The sequence below is a fragment of the Carcharodon carcharias genome, chromosome 9, assembly GCF_017639515.1.
Source record: "Carcharodon carcharias isolate sCarCar2 chromosome 9, sCarCar2.pri, whole genome shotgun sequence".
Classification (NCBI taxonomy): Eukaryota; Metazoa; Chordata; class Chondrichthyes; order Lamniformes; family Lamnidae; genus Carcharodon; species Carcharodon carcharias.
Window position 1 is genome coordinate 7,807,022 of NC_054475.1, and position 20,164 is coordinate 7,827,185.

A 20,164-nucleotide genomic window follows, 5' to 3' on the forward strand; every position below is an offset into this window, starting at 1 on the left:
TTCCTTAACTGTCACTGGCTCAAGATCGTGGCCTCCCCTTCCTGCACCACATGGGCTACAGTGACTCAAGAAGGCTGCACACCAACACCTTCTAAAGGGCAATTGGGGGGTGGCAATAAATGCTGGCCCAGCCAGCGACACCCACATCCCCTAAATGAATGAAAAAAAAGACTGCTTACCCAATTGGATGATGCTTGACCATCTGCCAAATAGCCCTTTTTGTTCCCATTTTCAATACTTTAAATACTTAATTTTAATCACTGGCTCTACCTGTCCCCCACCCCCACCCCCACCCCCAACCCCAGCTTATATTTCACCTCTTTTCTATTTTTTCTTGGTTCTGTTGAAGAGTCATACGGACTGGAAACGTTAACTGTGTGTCCCTCTCCGCAGATGCTGCCAGACCTGCTGAGTTTTTCCAGCTATTTTTGTTTTTGTTTTCAATATTTTAAATATTTGGTGAAGAGCAATGTTCAAAGTTAATCACAAAACAAAAAAAAAAACTCATACTGTCCTGATGATTTTTCTCCAGGGTTGCACACACCAGTGTCCTGGAGATTGATCTTCAATTCCTGGGGACTCCAGGCCAATCCTGGAGGGTTGGGAACCCCCTGTCGGTTAAATGTGCCACCTGGCGCCCCTCACCTGGAGCACGCCCCGCCTCCATCTGGTTGGCATGGCAGCGAACGATTGGTTGGGGGCGGGGGGGGGGTCGGGGGGTGGAGTGGTTGGTCAGAGGTCACGAGAGTCCCACCCCCCCCCCCCCCCCCCCGCGCCTTCCGCCCGCTTCTCCCCGTCCCAGAAGCCCGCGCGCGGGGAGGAGGGGTCAAGGGTCGCGGCGCGGCGGGAGGAAGCGTGGGCCGCCATTTTGTTTCCTCGCTGCTGTTCCTTGTGGGGACGGAGCCGGCGACATGGCGTACCGCGGGCAGGCTCAGAAAGTGCAGAAAGTGATGGTGCAGCCCATCGTATCCTTCACCGGGGCAGAGGAGGAGGAGGAGGGAGTGGGGTGGTGGTGGTGGTGGTGGTGGACGGAGGGAGCCGGGCCTGAGGAATGCGGTTGGAGCCGGAGGCCCGGGCGCCGATTTTGAAGCCTGGGCCTCGGGCTCTGCCTCTGACCGGGCCCGGGTGGGGGGTGGGGGCAGCAGCAGCGTCGGCCGCACACACTCTGTCCCTGTGCCTCGGTCGAGGAGGGAGGGAGGGGGAGGGGGAGGGGGAGGGGGGGCTCTCGCTGTATAATGGAGGCCGCCGGTGATGAGCGGCCCCTCACCCTCATTTCCAGCAGAAGCCGGGGACATTAAAACGTTGTCTTGTTGAATGAGCGTCTCCCCCGCTCCCTGGAGACGAGCTGGGAGGGGGAATTCATGTTAAGTATTAAAACAACCTGATCCACAGCATGGGGAATGTTCTAGTTGGGGGGGGCGAGAGGCGTAGTTGGGCTTTCAGTATAAAATTACTTTTTTATGTTCACTGGTCCCTCGGCTGTTGCACTGCACATGGCGAGTCCTAACCGAGTACAGTTTGCATTTAAATATCCCATTTAATGCAGTGAGATACCTCAAGGCGCTTCAGAGCAGCGTTATTGGGACAACAGTTGCCTCCAAGCCATGTGAGGTGTTAGGTCAGGTGGCCAAACCCTCGGTCAAAGAAGTAGGTTTTAAGGAGTGCCATAAAGGAGGAAAGAGATGCTTAGCAAGGTAACTCCAGATTTTTAGGATGCAGGCAGCTTGAGGGCACAGCCACCAACGCCGGAGCAGTTAAAAATCAGGGATACAGTGGAGGTTTGAATTGGACGAGGGCAAAGATCTGCGAGATTGTACGGCTGGCCCATATGACACACAAGGAGGGAAAAGGCCATGGAGGGACTGTTAAACAAGGACAATAGTTTTAAAATGGAGTCATCGCTTGACTGAGAGCCAAATATAGGTCAATGAGCGCAGGGGCAATGGATGAATGGGGTGCTTAGGCTTTCGATGAAGTGAGGTTAAGTGCCATTGAGTGAATGAAACAAGGAATGCAGATGTAATTAATTGCATTATTTCAAAGTCAGTTTATTACCATTATAAATTCTCGTACCTATGTTTATCAAGGCAAATTCCCATATAAGAGTATTTCCCTGTAGTTGTAGCCTCCTTTCCTCTCAGTGAAGGCACCACAAGAGATGGGAGAGTGTATTTATGATGTTGACTCATTTACTCGGGCAGTTTCTATGTTGATCCATTTACTTGGGCAGTTTCTAAGATAAATGTGGGCTTGGAAGTTGCTAGATAAGGATTTTTTGTAAATGTAACAAATCTAAAACTATCAATTAGATTAGATTCAGGCACTAATAAATGTGTTAAGTCTCAGGGCAGAATCTCACCCAGATGGTGGAGTAACTGTCCAATACAAATCAGGAACACCCTAAGTTTGCTGATCTTGGACAGAGGCAGACATAGATGCAACAGCTGAATTTAATTCCTCTGAGTCAGAAGAAGAAATCAGTCTGGGTTCCTCTTCCTGATACACATTTCCAGAAGGCACTCCTGGGTTTGTGGATGTTGGGTTAGGGTAACGTTGAGTTTATGACGGTCTTTGTAATTGAATAGGTTGCCACCACTCACTTGAGAAATACAAATAATGGCCATTTTGGGGAAGGTTATGGTCAAAATGGGTCATGAGCTGTGTTTGTAAGCAATTTAAAAGTAATGTTTATATAATTGCATTAGAATGGTGACCATACCACGGATTGGTTGTAGAGGGCATGTTAGGTATATACAAATCTTACTATAGAGCTGTTTACTGTATAACTATGTGCCCATGTTCCTTAACTGGAAGTGCAACAGAATCTTATTTTCAGATATCTTCAAAATGTAAGTACATGTTATTTAATTTTAATCTTTTGTATAATTAAGCTTTGTGGTAATGTTTAGTTGTTGCACCTGATAAGTAAATGCAGCTCATTAATAACTTTGCTGCATTAGTTCAGCAAAGACCAAGGCTCCATGGCAACCCTCTTGCCTGAATTAGATGTCATGAGTTCAAACTGCATTCCAGAGACTTAAGCACAAAATCTAGACTTGACTCTTCAGTTCATTAATGAGGTTGCACTGCACTGTTTAAGGATGCTGTTTTATTCTAATAGGGATTCAAATATCTCTCAATAATTTGTTCCTAGCTTAAAATACGCTTTTCTTTACTCTAGCGATCCAGGATCCAAGTATGGTTATATGAGCAGGTCAACATGAGGATAGAAGGCTGTATAATTGTAAGTATGAAATATAAGCTGTAGGCCTGATGTGTTGTTTACTGGATTGTGGAAAGCAGAATAGACTGTTTTAGCTAAGAGCTAACCAGAAAGCCTGATGATGCACCAAATGAAGGTAACCACCAATTGTTCACTCTAAATGTGATTCCAGTTATTTTGTGGTGTATCCTTTTTTCCATAGATGCAGATACAAGACAGAGTGGTGGTTTAAACTTTCACTTACCCGCCCTTTTGATCCAAGCATAAGGCCTAGCCTTATACTGGCCATCAAGGAATGCATCCTTGAAAGGAACAGCTTTTTCTGCCTTCCAGAAGTTGGCTGCAGGGCTGCTTTGGTAGAAAATGGTAGAAAGATAGATAAGGTCAGTGAGCATCTGAAAAGATAGGTTGTCTAAACTGGGGGCATTAATTTGTGGTTTCTCTGCAGTTGCTAACAGGTGCATGCATTTCTACCATTTGTAGTTTTTAATTTTTGTAGTTGAGCGCTTCATGAAATCAATGGCAAGCTACTGGATTTCATTTTTCATGGGAAAAAAATTAATAGGACTTGATCCCAAATACTGGTGAAATTCAAGATTAGCTTATGTTTGACTTAAAACCTGATCATTTACCTCATTGGGGTGTAAAAGGAGATGGCACATAAGAAAAGGCATATTGCATGCAATTAGTAAGAATCTATTCCAACGCCTTTTCTACAGGCCTCTGCTGAGTCTATACTCCAGCTACAGAAGTCTCTATTTTAAATAAAACCTATTACCTGTAGTTTATTGCACAATACTGGTGCATGGCTGATACCTTCTTAGCCTGAGGTTACTGTGCATTTGGATCTTGGTTTATGATTTATCCTCTGCTCTGAGCTTGGCAAGTGACAGTCCCAGCTGTTGTAGAAAGTAATTAATGTCTTTTTTTTAATTTTAGGGATTTGATGAATATATGAACCTTGTTTTGGATGATGCAGAGGAAATTCATATGAAATCAAAATCAAGAAAACCATTGGGTAAGTGGGTATGTTTATTATTCTTTCATGGGATGTGGGCGTCGCTGACAAGACTTAGCATTTGTTGCCCATCCCTAATTGCCCTTAAACTGAGTGGCTTGCTAGGCCATTTCAGAGGGCAGTTAACAGTCTGGGGTCACATGTAGGCCAGACCAGGTTAGGACGGCAGATTTCCTTCCCTAAGGGACATTGGTGAACCAGATGGGTTTTTACAACAATCAATGATAGTTGTCATGATCACCATCACTATGACTAACTTTATATTCCAGATTTATTAATTGAATTTAAATTCCACTAGCTGTTGTGATGGGATTTGAACCCATGTCCCCAGAGCATTAGCCTGGACCTCTGGATTATTAGTCTAGTGACATAATATGGTTAACATGGCCCTGCTCTTCCGGTGGTGTGTCTTTATTTTATCAATAACAAATTAGAACAAATTAGATGTAAAAAGTTTATCCTTGTTTTAAGATTTGTCAGGACGAGTTCTCTCAGGCACTGCATCTTTTCTCTTTCCTCTGCTTTCTCCTCAAACTCTCATTGCAGCATCTGACAGATTTCATCCTTTTGAGAAAAGAATGAATTAAGGTGGACTTGTTGGATTGCAGTCAGATGGTCATGTGAAAGTGCTGTGATGTAATAAGCATCTAAAACTACTTCACTAGATCTGCTTAACTTGGTAAATGCACTGAGTGATATAACATAATACTGGGAAACACTTGAGTCAACTGACCACAGCCAGTATAGTATTACAGTTGGTTTCAATTCCTCAAGGCTGAAAAAAGGGAAAGCAGGCAAAACTTCCTGCTCCCAATTGCTAACTTGGGACAGGGATTTAAGATTTTAGGGATTTAGGTCTGATTGTGTTGCACTGCCAGGGATGTTAAATAATCCCCTGACATTTGCTCATTTAGTCAAGGCACTAGACATTAAAATGGTGGTCTTCCATCTCCTACGACAATGGTTTGCGGCATAGTGGTCAACTGTGTTCAAACCATCCCACTCTGGCCAATGGCAGCCTCTGCTGCATTTGCTGTAGAGGAAGACTGGGTTGAGGAGGTGCATTGAAAATCTACCCTGATATGAGTCCTTCAGTGGGAAAAATTGTAACAATTGAGGAAGCAAATACTTGATCCTGGTGTAGTTCATCAATAAGGTTTGATTTTATCTTTTGAATTGTTGAAATTTGGTCACATTGTGCTGTGAAAATTTTAATTTGATTTATCACCAATTGAACTAGTTGAATGACAAATCAAAATTACTTTAATAACTATCCAGTGGGTGCACAGCCGGTACAGTCTTACAGATACTTAATGAAGTATGTGTGTTGTCAGCCACTTTTGATATTTAATACCCATTGCATCATTGTCTTGGCCAGCCAGCTAAAAATGTTCGTGTTAATTCTAAATTTTATACTTGAAACAGCAGTCCTTTCACTTCTCACTTCCAGCTTACTGGCTTTTGTTAACACCTCTTTCCTTTCACAATCATTTATCAGCTTGACTTAGTTGGTAGCAATTTCACCAGTGAGTCAGAAGTTGAGAGCTCACGTCCTACTCCAATTTAAAACATTGCAACGTTTAACCGTCTGTGTTCTAAGAGAGTGCTTCAGTATGAGAGATGCCACCCTTGGGGTGAGGCACTAACCTGAGCCCCCCCCGCCCCCCTTTCCCTGTTCAGGTAAAAGATCCCGTGCTACTGTTCAGAGAAAAGCTTCTGATTTACTGGCTAACATGCTTACCACACCCAAAGCGGATTAACTACCTCATTTGCTGAGTAGTGCTCTCGGAGTGCCCTTACACGATTTACAGTCAATTAAGTTGATGGGTTGTGAAGCCCCTCAATATCCTGGGCCATTTTTTTTCCACGTTTGTCAGTGTGTAATAAACAGCTCAATACAAGGGTCTGATTACCCCCATTGGGAATCAGTAACTGCTGGTTCTATTATTTCAATTTATTACCTCACAATGTCTGAATTTTGCACAATAGTCCTGTGAACTATTCCTTTTACCAGAGCATAATGATTGCACTTCCATTCACAGTGTCTTTTTAGCACCCTTGAATTGTCCCAACAAATTCTTCTTGTTTGCCTTTTCACAGTGACTGTATCACATGACCAAAATTAATTATCCAAGAGCCTACAAAGAGCAAATGAGTTGACTAACCAGTCACTCTTTTATTGAGGGAGAGATGCTGACCAGATTACTGGATTTTCCTGTTCTCCAAACAGTGCAGTGGGATCTTTTATGCCCTGAACAAGCAGATATGGCACCTATGGGTTAACAACTCACCTGAAAGAATGCAACTCCAATGATGCCCACTCCTTGAAAAGCGGATTTTGTGCTAAATTTTAAGAGGAGAATTTGAATCTACAACCTTCTGTCTTGGGTGTAGAGGTTGCTGCCAACTGACCCAAGTTGACACCGACTACATTTCCCAGTTTTGGTTCCTAAATCATTGAGTCACTGGATCTGAAAACAGAGGTCCAGGGGCAGCACCTTTGGGGTCATTCAGTTACTCTGGAAAGAGTTGTTAAAGAGAGACTGTTCCTATCGGCATAAGGGTCAAGAACCAGGGAGCAGATTTAAAGTGATTGGCAAAGGAACCAAAGGCAACATGAGGAAAAATGTTTCTGCAGTGAGTGCCTATGATTTGGAATGCAATGCCTGAAAGGGTGGTGGAGGCAGATTCAATTGTGGCTTTTAAAAGGACATTGGATAAGCCGCTGAAGGGAAGCAGGCGTATGGGGAAAGGGTGGGAAAGTGGGACGCGCAAAGTTGCTCTTGCAGAGAGCCAGCACAGACTCAACAGGCCAAATGATGACCTCCTGTGCTGAAGGGGTGGTTCATTTTAACCAGGAGCTGCTTTTATATTACAAGTTTTTCTCTCTTTCAGGCCGTGTTATGCTGAAAGGGGACAACATCACCTTACTACAGAGTGTCCACAGTTAAGAATGGATTCACTGGGACTTCATTACCCATACACTATATAGCAAATTGCTAACTGTTGTTTTGATAAGCATTTCGGATACTGGTGTTAGTAAATAGATTAAGTTGTGATGTGTTTTTGTACCTAGCTACGGTGATTTTCTGAAATAAAAGTCTTATAACCATCGATTCTTTCTTAATCACAGTTGAGCATAAGATCAAAACAATCGCATTTACTTAAGTTTGTTACTATCATTTCCAATTACTACCAGCACAAACGATAAGATGCTATTTGGATCCAATAAAAAAAATGTTAGGACAGCACCTAAAATGATAGCCTGAAGTTCACTGCCTTGTGAGAGTATATAGTGCTTTTTCTTTTGCCTGACTACCAAATATTGGAACCAAATAGGCCATTTCTCCATCCAATAATTTAGATGATCTTGACCAGAACAGCAGTTACATGGCTACAGTTGGTCACTGTTCTCTTGGGATCACACCCGAGTGTCAGTCAACATCTTCAGGCTAGCGTAGAAAAGTGCGAGAATGCCTAAAGCTTAAGACTTTGATAGTACAGTTGGCATTATTAGCATGTATGGATTTGCAGGTAAGAAACTCTTAAGATACTCTATAGTGCAGCATGATAAAGCTTTTTATGGTATGCAGATTGTATTTTGAGTGGTCCAATACCTCAAATTTGAGATTCTGGTGGGAAGAATGTGTTTTGTAAGCATTTCAGCATCTCCTTTGAACTGAAATTTACAATCTTGCACATGACACAGTGGGGGATAGAATGGGACAAAGTTAACTTGCCTTTCTACTGCATCAAAGGTCATATGGATTACCTGCTGTGCTCTCCTGGCCCACTCCAGGAAGAAGAAAGTATCATTATCTCTGTTGCGTTCAGACTTAAATAAATCCAGTAAGAAACTAGCAGCACAACTCTCAACGTAAACGAAACTGTAGATTCTTCATATTGCAGTAGAACCAAATGTCTGATTAATAATTGTGTAAACATTTTTGCATAGAATAGGCAGTGTCATAAGTAATGCAGAACTGGTTCCTATTTATTTTCCTGCCTTTGAAACAAAGGAATGCACAGTTCATCTTCCCAACAAGCAACCATTCAAGTAGCTGAGGCGTGAACAACTGTCTGTTGGCAGTTGTCTTTTGTTCTCAACCTCTGGCAACAATAGAACCCTTTTTAATATCTGATCTAGACTGTTAAGTTTCCTCCAAGTTTTTGTTTAATCAAAATTGACTTGATTAGTTTCTGATGACTGCAATGAAGTCTTGCTGTCTGCCCACTAAAGTAATTGCTCTCCAGACAGCTTTCTGTATTATGTTTGTTTTTTGCCCTCCACAACAAGATGCAGCTAGCAGGTCAACTCCCAGATACGTTTTAGACACAGTCATTAAAAATGATAGGCACCTTTACATGTGGCATAATCACTTTATTTCAGATAATGACATTGTATAGCCTCGCTCCCAGTAGTTTAGATATACTCTTTGACCATGTATACAGCTTATGCAATGTGCACTAATCCTGCATATAAATCTGCAATTTTAACTGGTCGTGGGGGATTCCCTGAATATTGTGCACCCAGCAGTTTCGTGGCTCAAACTCAGTGCTCTATTTGAAGTTGAGAATATATATAAGAGCGAATGTTCTAATGTGTCAAAAGCAACCCTTATTCCCTTTACAGCCCTGGAGAAAGGGAAGCAAGATGAACAATTACTTAGTGCCCGGGGTTTGAATAGCTTGCTATCATGTGAAATTGCAGAAGTGATCCTGTATAAATCTATTTCCTACAGTTGCATCGGGGACATTTGCTGTTAAAGTAGTTCATTTTTTTTTTAGGATTGAGTTGATAAAATGTTGAGAATGTATTAATGGTGGGGGGGGGGGGGGGTTTGAAAAATATAGGACATATATTACAAGTAAATTCCTGGAAATGTTACGCTAGCATCATGTAGCCTGCGAATAAAATGGACTTTAGTAAACAAAATGTTTGCACATTCAGAAGCTGAATTTAAATGCTGCTCAATATATAGAAATACAAAGTAAAAATAGGGAAGGGGTGAAATATAAGCTGGTTTAAGGGGGGGTAGAAGGAAGAAAGGGGGGGTTGTTGGGACAAGCAAGCAGTGATAGGAGGAGATAACCAAAAGATGTCACAGACAAAAGAACAGAGGTGTTGAAGGTGGTGATATTATCTAAAAGAATGCTAATCAAGAATGGAGAGCAGGAAAAGCAAGGTACCGATAGCTTTGGTGGGGGTGGGGTGAAATAAGACTAAAAGGACAAAAGGTATAGATAAACGATGCAAATACATTTAAAAATAATGGAAACAGTTGGGAAAAGAAATCTATATAAATTATTGGACAAAAAAAGGAGGGGGAAGAAATGGAAAGGGAGTGGGGATGGAGGAAGGAGTTCAAGATCTAAAATTGTTGAACTCAATATTCAGTCTGGAAGGCTGTAAAGTGCCTAGTCAGAAGATGAGGTGCTGTTCCTCCAGTTTGCGTTGAGCTTCACTGGAACAATGCAGCAAGCCAAGGACGGACATGTGGGCAAGAGAGCAGGGTGGAGTGTTGAAATGGCAAGCGACAGGGAGGTCTGGGTAATGCTTGCGGACGGACCGAAGGTGTTCTGCAAAGCGGTCACCCAGTGTGCGTTTGTCCTCTCCAAAGTAGAGGAAACCGCATTGGGAGCAACAAATGCAGTAGACTAAGTTGAGGGAAGTGCAAGTGAAATGCTGTTTCACTTGAAAGGAGTGTGGGCCCTTGAACAGTGAGGAGAGAGGAAGTGAAGGGGAAGATGTTGCATATTCTGCGTGTGCATTGGGAGGTGCCGTAGGATGGGGTTGAGGAGTAGGGGGTGAGGGAGGAATAGAACAGGGTGACACATAGGGAACGATCCCTATGGAATGCTGCTGGGGGGTGGGGGGGGGGGGCGGCGGCGATGAAGGGAAGATGTGTTTGGTGGTGACATCATGCTGGAGTTGGTGGGAATGGCGGAGGATGATCCTTTGAATGCGGAGGCTGGTCGGGTGATAAGTGAGGATAAGGGGGACCCTATCATTTTTCCAGGAGAGAGGAAAGGCATGAGGGTGGATAGATATCGTTTATCTATATAAAAACAAAAAACTGCGGATGCTGGAAATCCAAAACAAAAACAGAATTACCTGGAAAAACTCAGCAGGTCTGGCAGCATCGGCGGAGAAGAAAAGAGTTGACGTTTCGAGTCCTCATGACCCTTCGACAGAACTAGGTGAATCCCAGGAAGGGTTGAAATATAAGCTGGTTTAAGGTGGTGGTGGGGGACTGGGGTGGGGGGGGGGTTGGGTGGGGGGAGAGAAGTGGGGGGGGTTGGGTTGGGTGGGGGGAGAGAAGTGGAGGGGGGTGGTGTGGTTGTAGGCAAAAGCAGTGATAGAAGCAGATCATCAAAAGATGTCACAGATGGCAGAACAAAAGAACACATAGGTGTTGAAGTTGGTGATATTATCTAAACGAATGTGCTAATTAAGAATGGATGGTAGGGCACTCAAGGTATAGCTCTAGTGGGGGTGGGGGGAGCATAAAAGATTTAAAAATATTTAAAAATAATGGAAATAGGAGCGAAAAAGAAAAATCTATATAATTTATTGGAAAAAAACAAAAGGAAGGGGGAAGAAACAGAAAGGGGGTGGGGATGGAGGAGGGAGCTCAAGACCTAAAGTTGTTGGATTCAATATTCAGTCTGGAAGGCTGTAAAGTGCCTAGTCGGAAGATGAGGTGTTGTTCCTCCAGTTTGCGTTGGGCTTCTGTTTCTTCCCCCTTCCTTTTGTTTTTTTCCAATAAATTATATAGATTTTTTTTTTCGCTCCTTTTTCCATTATTTTTAAATATTCTTAAATCTTTTATGCTCCCCCTACCCCCACTAGAGCTATACCTTGAGTGCCCTACCATCCATTCTTAATTAGCACATTCGTTTAGATAATATCACCAACTTCAACACCTATGTGTTCTTTTGTTCTGCCGTCTGTGACATCATTTGATGATCTGCTTCTATCACTGCTTTTGCCTACAACCATACCACCCCCCTCCACTTCTCTCCCCCTACCCAAACCCCACCCCCACCACCACCTTAAACCAGCTTATATTTCAACCCTTCCTAGGATTCACCTAGTTCTGTCGAAGGGTCATGAGGACTCGAAACGTCAACTCTTTTCTTCTCAGCCGATGCTGCCAGACCTGCTGAGTTTTTCCAGGTAATTCTGTTTTTGTTTTGGATTTCCAGCATCCGGAGTTTTTTGTTTTTATCTCTGTGTTTAATTGACTGCCACTGCTCTTCAAGAAATGCTTATTTCCTTGAAGAAGTTCTGTTTGTCTCTGCGACAAAATTTCCGTATCTCTCTTTTGCCTTGTTCACCTTCATTGCTTTCCATTTCTCTCCTGGTGCTTGACAAGGTGTTTACTAAAACCCGCTTTCACAGCCATATCTCCTTTCTCAGTGACTGTCTCCGTCTCTGAATTACCCCACGTGGATTTCAACTGAAATTCCACCCCTCATGTTTCAAACCCACCAGGATTACAGGTATCTCCGGGACATAAAACATTTCTCGGACTGCTGTTCCCGTCACATTCTGAAATCCACACTCAGTGCCATGCGCCGCCATATGAACACACTCGACCTCTCCCTCCAGCAGCACCGCCATACCCTTTTTCAAAGCTGCGCGTGCCCCCAGTTTCATTTTATTCTTCGGCTCATCCGACACTTCAACAAGAAACTTTTTCTCTTTCTCTCAAGTGCTAAGGAACGCAAGCTCCAACAACTCATCGACACCAACACCCATCTAGGACCCTCCACCCCTGCCTGTCCCTCCGTCCCCACCCCATCTTCCAATCCCAGCCCCAGCCGTGTATTCACTATACCCCCTGACCTTCCCCTCTCCGATGCTGAACGTTCAGTGCTCAGCAAAGGACTTAGTTTCATACCCCTACGCCCTCACCTTAATGAATTTCGGGCTCGGCATGATGCTGAACTCTTCTTCCGCCGTCTTCGTCTCCGGGCTCACTTCTTTGGGCAGGAGTCCTCTCCCCGTTCAACGGATCCTTTCACCCACCTCCAATATTCTCCCTCCACCTGGACCCCTCCCTCTGGATTCTTACCTTCTCTTGATCTTTTCATTGAGAACTGTCAGTGCGACATTAGACGTCTCAATTTCTCTGCTCCTCTCACCCATCCTAATATCTGTCTCTCTGAACTTACTGCACTCCATTCTCTCAGGTCCAACCCTGACATTGTCATCAAACCCGCTGACAAGGGTGGTGCTGTTGCTGTCTGGCGCACTGACCTCTACCTCGCGGAGGCTGAGCGTCAACTCACAGACACTTCCTCCTACCTCTCCCTGGACCATGACCCCACCACTGAACATCAAGCCATTGTTTCCAGGTCTGTCACTGACTTCATCTCCTCTGGGGATCTTCCTCCCACAGCTTCCAACCTGATAGTCGCCCAAGCTCGGACGGCCTGCTTCTACCTCCTACCCAAAATCCACAAACAGAACTGTCCCGGTAGACCGATCATCTCAGCTTGCTCCTGCCCCATGGAACTCATTTCTCGTTATATTGACTCCCTTCTCTCTCCCCTTGTTCAGTCCCTTCCCACCTACATCCGTGATTCCTCTGACACCTTACGTCACATCAACAATTTCCAGTTCCCTGGCCCCAACCGCTTCCTCTTCACCATGGACGTCCAATCCCTCTACACCTCCATCCCCCACCAGGATGGTCTGAGGGCCCTTAGCTTCTTCCTCGAACAGAGGCCCGAACAATCCCCATCCACCACTACTCTCCTCTGTCTGGCTGAACTTGTTCTCACACTGAACAATTTCTCCTTCAACTCCTCTCACTTCCTCCAAATGAAAGGTGTGGCTATGGGTACCCACATGGGCCCCAGCTATGCCTGTCTCTTTATGGGGTATGTGGAACATTCCTTGTTCCAGTCCTACTCCGGCCCCCTTCTACAACTCTTTCTCCGGTACATCGATGATTACTTCGGTGCTGCTTCGTGCTCTCATCTGGACTTGGAAAAATTTATTAATTTTGCTTCCAATCTCCACCCCTCCATCATTTTCACATGGTCCATCTCTGACACTTCTCTTCCCTTCCTTGACCTCGCTGTCTCAATCTCTGGTGACAGACTGTCCACCAATATCCATTACAAGCCTACCGACTCCCACAGCTATCTCGACTACAGCTCCTCACACCCCGCTTCCTGTAAGGACTCCATCCCATTCTCTCAGTTCCTTCGCCTCCGTCGCATCTGTTCCGATGATGCTATCTTCAAAAACAGTTCCTCTGACATGTCCTCCTTCTTCCTTAACCGAGGTTTTCCACCCACGGTCGTTGACAGGGCCCTCAACCGTGTCCGGCCCATCTCCCGCGCATCTGCCCTCACACCTTCTCCTCCCTCCCAGAAACATGTCCTCACTTATCACCCCACCAGCCTCCGCATTCAAAGGATCATCCTCCGCCATTTCCGCCAACTCCAGCATGATGCCACTACCAAACACATCTTCCCTTCACCCCCACTGTTGGCATTCCGTAGGGATCGTTCCCTCCAGCACACCCTGGTCCACTCCTCCATCACCCCCTACTCCCCAACCCCCACCTATGGCACCTCCCCATTCCCACGCAAAAGATGTAACACCTGCCCCTTCACTTCCTCTCTCCTCACTGTCCAAGGGCCCAAACACTCCTTTCAAGTGAAGCAACATTTCACTTGCATTTCCCCCAACTAAGTCTACTGCATTCGTTGCTCCCAATGCGGTCTCCTCTACATTGGAGAGACCAAACGTAAACTGGTCGACCGCTTTGCAGAACACCTGCGGTCTGTACGCAAGAATGACCCAAACCTCCCTGTCGCTTGCCATTTCAACACTCCACCCTGCTCTCTTGCCCACATGTCTGTCCTTGGCTTGCTGCATTGTTCCAGTAAAACCCAACGCAAACTGGAGGAACAACACCTCATCTTCCGACTAGGCACTTTACAGCCTTCCGGACTGAATATTGAATTCATCAACTCTAGGTCTTGAGCTCTCTCTTCCATCCCCACCCCCTTTCTGTTTCCCCCTTCCTTTTGTTTTTTTCCAATAAATTATATAGATTTTTCTTTTTCGCTCCTATTTCCATTATTTTTAAATATTTTTAAATCTTTTATGCTCCCCCCACCCCACTAGAGCTATACCTTGAGTGCCCTACCATCCATTCTTAATTAGCACATTCGTTTAAATAATATCACCAACTTCGACACCTATGTGTTCTTTTGTTCTGCCGTCTGTGACATCTTTTGATCTGCTTCTATCACTGCTTTTGCCTACAACCACACCACCCCCCTCCACTTCTCTCCCCCCACCCAACCACCCCCCCTTAACCACCACCTTAAACCAGCTTATATTTCAACCCTTCCTGGGATTCACCTAGTTCTGTCGAAGGGTCATGAGGACTCGAAACGTCAACTCTTTTCTTCTCAGCCGATGCTGCCAGACCTGCTGAGTTTTTCCAGGTAATTCTGTTTTTTGTTTTTTTATCATTTATCTATACCTTTTAGGCCCTTTTAGTCTTATTTCACCCCACCCCCACTAGAGCTATCTGTGCCTTGCTTTTCCTGCTCTCCACTCTTAATTAGCACATTTGTTTAGATAATATCACCACCTTCGACACCTCTTTGTTCTTTTGTCTGTGACATCTTTTGGTTATCTTCTCCTATCAGTGCTATCTTGGCCCAACAACCCCCCACCGACCCCCCCTTAAACCAGCTTATATTTCACCCCTTTCCTATGTTTAATTAGTTCTGTGGAAGGGTCATGAGAACTCGAAATGTCAACTGTATTCTTCTCCGCCGATGCTGCCAGACCTGCTGAGTTTTTCCAGGTATCTCTGTTTCTGTTTTTGTTTCGGATTTCCAGCATCCGCAGTTTTTTGTTTTTATAGAAACACAAAGTTGTTTTTATTTTATCTATGTCATAGAGAGTATGCTGCAACAGGTAATATTGATTCTACAGTTATTTATCACTGCTACTGCTGTCTAATATTGGGAATCTAAAGGGCTCTCACTCATTTCTATTGTGTCATTGAAAAATGCAGCGAAAGGTTTTATAGAATCTATTTTTTTTCGGCCATCTTAACATTTCCCTCAAGCATTTTTAGTCATTGCTAATGAACCATGCAACAAGATCTCCAAGCAGACGAACACTACAGTGCAGTAAGTGCTGTTGTCAGTGGGTGGAAGGTATCTAACATGAACCAGTCTTTTTCCACTGTAGCTTAAATAATAATGTCATCAGCTGAATATTGAAGGAATGTACTGTTTCATTTGGGGGCCAAATATCCTCTTAAAGTTGCCATTGATTGAGAGATAATGGTGATAGGCAAAATCAACAAAGTTTGGGAATAATAAAAGGAAAAGCAAGGTACATCAAGCAGTCATGTTTAAACGGTAAAAGCTAGCAATTTAAAAGCCTGCAAATCATGGATAGAAGGGAAAAAAAATCAAGAAAGTTAAGGAGCTATGCCGTTTTGATATCCTGGAATTGAGTTGGAGACTGGGTAATGGAACCTAGAAGAAACCAAAGAGGAAAGTTCAGAGGGTGGAGGCTGAAGGTGAGAATACAATCACCCCATTTCACAAAATACTTTGTTGAATTCTTAGAAGAAGATATGGGATATGTATTCTGCTTTTGGGTTGACTTGGGACTTTAGAGAAGGTTAAAGCTCAAAGAAGTGCTTGGCTTGAACCAGAAAATCATGCACCTTGGAGGCAGCTTTAAAAATAGAGCAGCTAAGAGTGCAGTCAAGAATATGAAAGAACAACTGGGTGGAACCATCAAAGGCAAGAGAGAACTTGCACAGATGTGACAGACATAAAGGAACTGAATGGGTTTCCTCCCAATCTCCAAATAAATGTCCTGGAGATGACTCAGAACGTTATTGGAAGAAAATTCTAGCTCATTCATGACATGGTATTCATTCATGCCATTAGACAAGTAGTTCAAAAAGCACAGAGGTAACTGTCAAGATGTAGAACTGTGTCATCAGCATATATATGAAATATGACCAACATCTATTGATGACTCCGTTGAAGGGGAACTTGTAAATAAAAGGGCTGAGAATGGACTTGGGATAAAAGGGTGGCCTTGTTAATGGCTATCTATGATGGGACAGATAGAACTCAAATCAATGAGTTTGGTTACATAACAAGAAATGAATGAGCTTACATTTCACAATCCCAGGACATCAATCAGTTCCAATTAAGTACTTCTTTTGAAATGTAGTCACCGTTATAATGTAGGGAAGCATGGCAGCCAATTTGCGCACAGCAAGGCCCTACAAACAACAGTGAGGTGTGTGAGTAGATGATCTGTTCTAATGATAATTGAGGAACAAAAATTGACCCCGAATGTTGGACAATTCCCCAGCTTTTCAAATAGCGCCTTGGGCTCTTTTGCATCTGCCTGAAAGAGTAGATGGGGCCTTGGTTTATTGTCTCGTGAAAGACAGGCCCTCTGACATAACAGCACTCCTTCAGTACTGCTTGAATTCTCAGGTGGCTCTTGAACCTACACCCTCCTGACTCAAAAGCAGAAGTGATATTACTTAGCTGATACCTTGATATGATTGATCATAAGAAGACAACACTGCAATGAAATTGATCATAGCAGAGTCATCAAGGGATAATGATCAGCAGGAATCACTTCACTTCAATAGAATTCGTTAAATGAGGCTCAAATATTAGGGTATAACAAATTAAAGTAACATAAGTGCTGATCCATTTTTTTGTTACAGTTGAGGTGCAGGACTAGTTTGTTATCATTGGGGGGCAGCAGTGTCCTTTCTAACTACCAAGTGTACTTACTACATCCGGTGCAGAAGAAATTACCCTTATGCAATGTTAGTGTTCCTAATGCAGAGAGGTGCCTGTGGTCTTTTCTGGACTATGGCTAATTACCTATTACATATCTAATTATTATTTAATTAAGCGTGTGCATAGTCACAGAGCCCATTAATAGCCTTACCTATAGCTGTAGCTAGATGGAGTTCTTTAAGCCCGCATTCAAGTTTAATCAGCCGATAAAAACAGAATTACCTGGAAAAACTCAGCAGGTCTGGCAGCTTCGGCAGAGAAGAAAAGAGTTGATGTTTTGAGTCCTCATGACCCCTTCAACAGAACTAGGTGAATCCAAGGAAGGGGTGAAATATAAGCTGGTTTAAGGTGTGTGTGTGTGGGGGCGGTTAGGTGGGGGGAGAGAAGTGGAGGGGGGTGGTGTGATTGTAGGGACAAGCAAGCAGTGATAGAAGCAGATCATCAAAAATGTCACAGACAACAGAACAAAAGAACACATAGGCGTTGAAGTTGGTGATATTATCTAAACGAATGTGCTAATTAAGAATGGATGGTAGGACACTCAAGGTATATCTCTAGTGGGGGTGGGGGGAGCATAAAAGATTTAAAAATATTTAAAAATAATGGAAATAGGTGGGAAAAGAAAAATCTTTATAATTTATTGGAAAAACAAAAGGAAGGGGGAAGAAACAGAAAGGGGGTGGGGATGGAGGAGAGAGCTCAAGACCTAAAGTTGTTGAACTCAATATTCAGTCCGGAAGGCTGTAAAGTCCCTAGTCAGAAGATGAGGTGTTGTTCCTCCAGTTTGCGTTGGGCTTCACTGGAACAATGCAGCAAGCCAAGGACAGACATGTGGGCAAGAGAGCAGGGTGGAGTGTTAAAATGGCAAGCGACAGGGAGGTTTGGGTCATTCTTGCAGACAGACCACAGGTGTTCTGCAAAGCAGTCGCCCAGTTTACATGTGGTCTCTCCAATGTAGAGGAGACCACATTGGGAGCAACGAATGCAGTAGACTAAGTTGGGGGAAATGCAAGTGAAATGCTGCTTCACTTAAAAGGAGTGTTTGGGCCCTTGGACGGTGAGGAGAGAGGAAGTGAAGGGGCAGGTGTTACATTTTTTGCGTGGGCATGGGGTGGTGCCATAGGAGGGGGTTGAGGAGTAGGGGGTGATGGAGGAGTGGACCAGGGTGTCCCGGAGGGAACGATGCCTATGGAATGCCGACAGTGGGGGTGAAGGGAAGATGTGTTTGGTAGTGGCATCATGCTGGAGTTGGCGAAGGATGATCCTTTGAATGCGGAGGCTGGTGGGGCGATAAGTGAGGACAAGGGGGACCCTATCACGTTTCTGGGAGGGAGATGGGCCGGACACGGTTGAGGGCCCTGTCAACGACCGTGGGTGGAAAACCTCGGTTAAGGAAGAAGGAGGACATGTCAGAGGAACTGTTTTTGAAGGTAGCATCATCGGAACAGATGCGACGGAGGTGAAGGAACTGAGAGAATGGGATGGAGTCCTTACAGGAAGTGGGGTGTGAGGAGCTGTAGTCGAGGTAGCTGTGGGAGTTGGTAGACTTGTAATGGATATTGGTGGACAGTCTATCACCAGAGATTGAGACAGAGAGGTCAGGGAAGGGAAGGGAAGTGTCAGAGATGGACCACGTGAAAATGATGGAGGGGTGGAGATTGGAAGCGAAATTAATACATTTTTCCAAGTCCCAATGAGAGTATGAAGCAGCACCGAAGTAATCATCGATGTACCGGAGAAAAAGTTGTGGAAGGGGGCCGGAGTAGGACTGGAACAAGGAATGTTCCACTTACCCCATAAAGAGACAGGCATAGCCGGGGCCCATGCAGGTACCCATAGCCACACCTTTTATTTGGAGGAAGTGAGAGGAGTTGAAGGAGAAATTGTTCAGTGTGAGAACAAGTTCAGCCAGACGGAGGAGAGTAGTGTTGGATGGGGATTGTTCGGGCCTCTGTTCGAGGAAGAAGCTAAGGGCCCTCAGACCATCCTGGTGGGGGATGGAGGTGTAGAGGGATTGGACGTCCATGGTGAAGAGGAAGCGGTAGGGGCCAGGGAACTGGAAATTGTTGATGTGACGTAAGGTGTCAGAGGAATCACGGATGTAGGTGGGAAGGGACGGGACAAGGGGATAGAGAAGGGAGTCAAGATACATTCTCTCAGTTCTTTCGCCTCCGTCGCATCTGTTCCGATGATGCTACCTTCAAAAACAGTTCCTTTGACACGTCCTCCTTCTTCCTTAACCGAGGTTTTCCACCCACGGTCGTTGACAGGGCCCTCAACCGTGTCCGGCCCATCTCCCGCACATCCGCCCTCACTCCTTCTCCTCCCTCCCAGAAACATGATAGGGTCCCCCTTGTCCTCACTTATCACCCCACCAGCCTCCGCATTCAAAGGATCATCCTCCGCAATTTCCGCCAACTCCAGCATGATGCCACCACTAAACACATCTTCCCTTCAGCCCCACTGTCGGCATTCTGTAGGGATCGTTCCCTCCGGGTCACCCTGGTCCACTCCTGCATCACCCCCTACTCTTCAACCCCCTCCTATGGCACCACCCCATGCCCACGCAAAAGATGTAACACCTGCCCCTTCACTTCCTCTCTCCTCACCGTCCAAGAGCCCAAACACTCCGTTCAAGTGAAGCAGCATTTCCATTGCATTTCCCCCAACTTAGTCTACTGCATTCGTTGCTCCCAATGTGGTCTCCTCTACATTTGAGAGACCAAACGTAAACTGGTCGACCGCTTTGCAGAACACCTGTGGTCTGTCCGCAAGAATGACCCAAACCTCCCTGCTGCTTGCCATTTCAACACTCCACCCTGCTCTCTTGCCCACATGTCTGTCCTTGGCTTGCTGCATTGTTCCAGTGAAGCCCAACGCAAACTGGAGGAACAACACCTCATCTTCCGACTAGGCACTTTACAGCCTTCCGGACTGAATATTGAATTCAACCACTTTAGGTCTTGACCTCCCTCCTCCATCCCCACCCCCTTTCTGTTTCTTCCCCCTTCCTTTTGTTTTTTCCAATAAATTATATAGATTTTTCTTTTCCCACCTATTTCCATTATTTTTAAATATTTTTAAAT

General features: G+C 44.7%; 1 protein-coding gene across 1 annotated transcript; it reads left to right on the plus strand.

Moving 5' to 3' along the window:
- Positions 1–813: 813 nt before the first annotated feature.
- snrpe (small nuclear ribonucleoprotein polypeptide E) lies at positions 814–7,355 on the plus strand. Its single transcript, XM_041196250.1, has 5 exons — positions 814–965; positions 2,823–2,849; positions 3,182–3,244; positions 4,163–4,241; positions 7,137–7,355. The coding sequence occupies exons 1-5, from the start codon at positions 912–914 to the stop codon at positions 7,190–7,192; spliced, it is 279 nt and encodes a 92-aa protein (XP_041052184.1). The 5' UTR covers positions 814–911; the 3' UTR covers positions 7,193–7,355.
- The last annotated feature ends 12,809 nt before the right edge of the window (positions 7,356–20,164 follow it).